At 49.6% G+C, this 6000-nt stretch overlaps 1 protein-coding gene across 1 annotated transcript in view; it reads right to left on the reverse strand.

The window, feature by feature from the left end:
• Window positions 1-6000, reverse strand: part of Serpina10 (serpin family A member 10) — a 32970-nt gene extending 26970 nt beyond the window's left edge. Inside the window, exons 1-3 of the mRNA XM_028888284.2 lie at window positions 5856-6000; window positions 2257-2885; window positions 90-360 (exon numbers count right to left, since the gene is read on the reverse strand). Coding sequence (XP_028744117.2) covers window positions 90-360; window positions 2257-2866 — 881 coding nt within the window. The 5' untranslated portion in view covers window positions 2867-2885; window positions 5856-6000. The remainder of the gene's footprint in view (window positions 1-89; window positions 361-2256; window positions 2886-5855) is intronic.

Below are 6000 nucleotides of genomic sequence, written 5' to 3' on the forward strand. Positions count from 1 at the left end.
GGTCTATCTTGGAGGGGAAGAAGTCTCCCTGGCTCGTTTTCCAGAAACATACACCTTATAGAAACCCACAAGGTGACTGGAGGCTTTACCTTTTGGTCAGAAGCGTGTCCCACCTCTCAATTGTGTCCCTGTTAAGCGCAGCGATGATAGTGTCCATCTGGCCCTGGTCTGGAAGGATGAAGAAGGTAGTTCCATTTCCCAAGTATCTCATCTTTAACACCTGGCAGGGGACCTTTGAGTCGTGAAGATAACCCATATTGCCTGATTGGAACATCATGGGCACCCTGACGGTGCTCGTCTCGTTCACATGGAAGTCCTCATCCCTGGTATTTTCTGGATTTAAGGGAAGCTCCCACATGCCTGGAAAGATGCAAGGGAGGGGAGGAGATGGGAGGGGTTATCAATCCTTAGGTTTGTAGACTGGGAATTAAAACCAAGCTTGGACACCCTCTCGTGAAGCAGCGGAACACCCACTGATCCTGCAGAAACAAGGTAAGGTATGCAGCCATCTGCTGCAGGCCAGGAATACCCTGCTTGAGCTGCCCAATTCCCAGAAAGACGCAATAATCCCCAGGAGCTTAAAGCCTACTCTGCAAGCAACAGAGTGGTGCAGCAGCAGTATGCTGGGCTATGTAGCCTGCAGCAGCACGCTGGGCAATGCAGCCTGCCCTGTCCCCTGCTCTCTGGTCGTTGAGGATTAGCTCTGCTTGAGATTAGCCTCCAAACACAGCGAGGAGAGAAAAGGACCATGGATCTTGGATTGCAGATAGGTCCCACTTAAGTTAGACTTCTAACTGGGCCTCTGGGCCTGAGGTAGATCTCAGTGCTGAGAGTTTTGGTGGTCCTAGAACTCAAACCTTGAACTCATGGTCTCTGGTGTGAAGAGGGAGAAGCTCACTTTGGAGAAATGAACCGTCTCAAAAGTCTGGCCAGTTCCTGGAGGAAGCTGGTGCCCTCTGCCACTTGGAATGAGGGCATTCCAGACAATGATGCTTCCTGTGTATAGAGTCAGGATACAGGATGCCTTCAGGCTCCCAGTTCCCCTCCCCCTCAGCTAGTGGAGTCACCGTCCAACCTGTTTGCTTGCTGTGGTACTGGTCAGTTCTGACAGAAAGAATGTCACTCCTTAGACTGAGTCAAAGCTTGTCTGCTTGCAACACCTGCCCAAGCCTCTTGTGTCCTTCAGGAGCCAGCCCCAAGCAGTGTGGTCCGTTCTCATGTCTTGACTTCCACAGTTAGCAGATAACAAATGTGTACAGCCACTGTCCACAGAAACTCGTTACAGTACTATCAGGAGGCTCACACAGGCTTCTGTGGAGGCAAGCATGCTCAAGGACAGGAGAGGAATTTGGTACAGTCAGTTGAGAGAGAGAGAGAGAAAGAGAGAGAGAGAGAGAGAGAGAGAAGAGAGAGAGAGAGAGAGAGAGAGTTTGTGTGTGTGTGTGTGTGCGCGCTCTGTGTATGTGTTGTATGTGTGCTGTGTGTGTGTTTGTGTTGTGTGTGTGCACGTGCACTGTATGTTAAGATCTTAAAAAAGGGAAAGTGCTGAGACACAAGGCTAGAGAAGACAGAAAAAGTAGAGGATTCTAGACCAAGGCTTTCACTCTTGACACTCTAGATATTTAGGGATGGTGTCACCATGAGGGGGCTTGTGTGTGTTTGTATATATGTTTATGTATTTATATGTGTTCTCTGTCTATGTGTGTGTGTGTGTGTGTGTACATTGTGAACAGCATTAAGAGTTGCATGTCCAGTAGCCTTCCTGGCCTCTACTTACTGGATGCCAATAGCTCATCCTATCTCACCCTAGTTGTGACATAAAAAAGTGCTCCTCAGGGTTGCCTAATGTCCCTGGGAAGGTGAGAGCTTCAGCTGAGAATCAGTGTTATAGCAGAAGTTCAGATTTGATTCTCAGGAACAAGGTGCCTCCTAACTGACTGATCATAACAGTCTTGTTAGGTTGGTGGAGGGGCACACAAGACACATTCTGGGCTTTCCTGTTGAGGTCTTATTTCAGCAAGGCAGTCATGAGGTCTGGAATCTATAATTCTAACAAATCTTCCAGGAAGTGTTCAAGAACAGCACTGTGGATATCCTAGTTCCAATCTGGTAGACACTGGCATTTGTCAGGGATAGGACATGGTCAGAACTGGCTGTGAACTCTAGGCCATTTTGTGTGGGATGGGTTTGTGGGCACTAGGGAGATCTGTGGTGGAGTGGGATCTCATTAGGATGGGAGGGAGGGGAGAACAGTACCTTTGAGGAAGATGTAGTTGACCAGGATGAGGGCGGCTGGACTCTCCTGGTCTGAGAACACATGTGTGATTTTCCCCTGTGTCTTACTCTCAACATGCTTGTTGATCTGCTTGCTGGCTTCAGTCCAGTCATTGAAATTGGTGGGCAAGGCCTCTGACTTGTAATGGCGTGCAATGTCCTCTGAGAACGAATCCTTCAGCTTCCGGCCCTCGTTGAGGAACATGGCATTGCCCATGCTCATGTCCAAGTTGCTGTCTGACTGGCTGAGAAGGTGACTGAGCTCCTGGAACTTCTGGTAGATCTCATCTTCAGGTATCTCTGTGAGGTTGAAGCCCATGTCTTGGAGAAGCTGTGTCTTTGTGGGGCCCATTGTGCCAAGGGACATCATGGCCAAGGCCGTTGTGACACTCACGGGGGAGATTAAGATATTTTTGTGAGGCTCCGAGGTCGATAGATGACGATACAGGTTGAAGGCAAAGTCAACGTTGGTGGGAGCCAGGCCTCGGTGAGGGCTCGTTGAAGACCCAGCGGTGCTGTCCTTCATGGCGTGGGCAGTCACGAGGACACTGGCAGATAGCCAGAGGAGACAGGTGTGCAGAGCAAGTGGCATTGTTCTGGTTGATTATGCCCTGCTAAATCAAGGGTGCTTGTTAGAGGATATGGCAGTCTCGGAGTCGGGGACACATGGTGCTGTTGGAGGCAGGCCAAGACCCCACATTGCCCTCTAATTTTCCCTTCCCATTGGCTGTTGACCCTGGCAGTCACAGCAGAGCCCTGGCCTTTAGGATCCATATTTGAAGATGTTTTTACTCAGTGCAGTTGCTAAGTGCCTAACACTTTCTCAAGCATCTTGCCTATATTCTTCTGTAAGTTTCATCAAAAAACTCAAAGTAGACTTTATTAACTCTACTGTAGGCAGCCAGAAACTCAGACGGATTAAGGACCCATGCAACTCACATATTTAACGTGCAAGAAAATTAAACCAAATGTGGCCAAACTCTCCTTCAAAACTGGGGGCTTACTAAACCATGCTCAGTTTGCACAGCATGAAATCCTGCTGAGTGGGTTTCCTTTTGATTCCAGATCAGAATGAAAAGCCACTGGACATGCCGGGCGGTGGTGGCGCATGCCTTTTATCCCAGCACTCGGGAGGCAGAGCCAGGCGGATCTCTGTGAGTTCAAGGCCAGCCTGGGCTACACAGTGAGTTCCAGGAAAGGTACAAAGCTACACAGAGAAACCCTGTCTCAAAAAAAACAAAACAAAACAGAAAAAAAGAAAAGAAAAGTCACTGGACATCAGAAGCCGATGGAGAGATACAGATGCCTGCTAAAGGGCAGGATGCAGACAACTGTCAGACTAGGTGTCATTGGAATTTTACTTTGCAAAGCCACCTTTTTATATTCTATGTGACTTTAAAAAGCATTGAGGTTGACTTGTTGAGGGTTCTCTGCGTTAACCCCTGTCTGCTGCAAAAACAAGCCTCTTTGAGCTGCCCTAACCCCTGGGTAGAAGATAGGAACCCCTAGGCAGTTTGTTACTATGTTTCTTTTGCAGAGTAACCGCAGTAGGGTTTCCGTTGACCGCTTCTGGAAGAGGGAGATTTAGTTCTCTTTAAGAGTGAGACGCCTGAGAGACTAGCCCTACACCCATGCACATACTAGCCACACTAAGTGGACTCAGTATTTAAAAACAACAACAAAACAAAACAAAACAAAACAAACAAACAAAAAAAACCCCACTAGACAGTGGTGGCACACACCTTTAATCTGAGCACTTGGGAGGCAGAGGCAGGAAGATCCTTATTAAGTTCGAGGTCAACCTGGTTTACAAAGTGTGTTCCAGGACAGCCAGACTGTAACACAGAGAAACCGTGTCTCAAAAAACAAAACAACAAAACCCCCAAAACAAACGAACAAAACACATGAAGTTGGGGAGGATGTGCTAGGGAGAGGAAAGGACTTGCAGGGGAGGGAATGAAGAGTGGATTTGATCAGACCACGTGTTCATGTATAAAATTCTCAAATTCTCAAACAACAAAATCATAAGTCAATGTCTTGGGGGCTCTTCAATCCAGAAAGATAACATCTGTGACTAAAAGGGGGTAGGACAGAGGGGCAAAAGCTGAGTTTTCAGGGGCTCCCTAGTGCCCACATGACTGGGGTACACAGTTGCCCTCAGAAACAGCAGGAAGAGGAAGGAGGCCCAGCCCACTGGACCCTCATGACTCAGTCCTCCAGTCTTAAATTGGAGTGCTGTCTGTCTGTCTGCAACACTGCTGGGTGTCACAGGTTTCCTCAGGGCACACACTGGATTGTTACCCTGCTGCAGGCCAGGTCAGAGGTTAGGGCAGGACAGGGCAGGGCATAGATGACAGAGCAGGTCACTACAGTCCCCTAGTGTTTGCTGAGCTCCATCCTGGCCTGAGACTCTGAGATAAAGATGGCCATACCCTGCCCTTGCCCATATGGCTCCACTCTGTGGGCCCCTCCCATTCCTTGCCTGGCTTATTCCTTTTGGTCTTTGAGACTCAGGTGCTTGGTCACTGCCTTCAGGAAGCTTTCCATCCTCCTTTCTCTCTGTCACTGTCCTCTCGTTCTGCACAGGGACATCTTGGTTTCTGCACAGGGACATCTTGGTTTCTGCACTAGGCATTACCTGTCTATGATCCCTTTAGGGGAAGGACCCCAGTCCTTCAATAGTAGGCTGGGCCCCTTCCTCTTCCTGTGTCAAACCTGTAGGATGGAGATGAAAACCCCCATTGCCTCATGAGACTGTTGTGAATGCCTGGTGTGGCTATCATCAACACATGACTTACACAAACTCACTTCACGAGTAATCCTGCAACTCATTGTAGAGTTGGGGAAACTGAGCTCGACAAGGCAGGGCATCCATAAAGGACTGGGCATGCATCTCCAGAGCCGCCCTGCTCATCTCTACTGAAAACCATGTGGGCAGCAAGGTGTCTCTTTAAGACCAGCCTATGGAAAGGCTTGAGGGGCACATGTTTCTTTCTAGCAATGTCCTCCTTGCCACTCCTTTCTGAAGTGGCTTGGATTAGGCAGGGATTTAGGTAGGCATCATAGCTCATGGTGCGATGCAGATAGTTAGCACAGGTCTTTCTCCTATCGGCAGCATCCCCACCCCAGATCACCAAGTGAGGATCGATGGATGTGGGGTGGGTGGACACTCTTTAGAATGCCCCTGCATGTACCAGCTGTGTACCCCAGCCCTACCCCAGAGTGCTGCCTGACACTTATCCATCTCAGCTCTGAGATCCCCCCCCCCAATTCCTGGGTGCTAATGCTGCTCCACCAGGCAACTGGTAACGATGAAACATTGTCACAGCTCCCAGTGAGGGCCTCCTGGCAAGGAAGGAGCCCAGGGGAAACCAAACCCCAGCGGTGACTCCCAGACTCCAGGATCTGGGAAGCCTTCCACAAGGTTGCCTCATGCCGCAGCTGACTGCCCTCAGGTTCGCCTACTCAAAATCTCGAGCAAGCAAGCTGCGTGCATGGCTGTGTTCTTGAGTGCAGCAGATGCAGAGGTGGGGGATCCTGGCAAGAGCAGGAGGCGTGGAGTGCTCTCAGGGGTAACTTACGTCTGCAGTGGGTTCCGCTCGTTCTTGCTGGCTCTGCTCGGCTGTCTGGGATGCTAGCATATGTACAGTAAGGCTTCGGGGAGACTGCCCACTAAACCTTGTTTGCTGGTTAATGGTTAGAGGAGGGAGACAGTGGCCTTCACCA

This window comes from Peromyscus leucopus, chromosome 14, assembly GCF_004664715.2.
Source record: "Peromyscus leucopus breed LL Stock chromosome 14, UCI_PerLeu_2.1, whole genome shotgun sequence".
Taxonomy (NCBI): Eukaryota; Metazoa; Chordata; class Mammalia; order Rodentia; family Cricetidae; genus Peromyscus; species Peromyscus leucopus.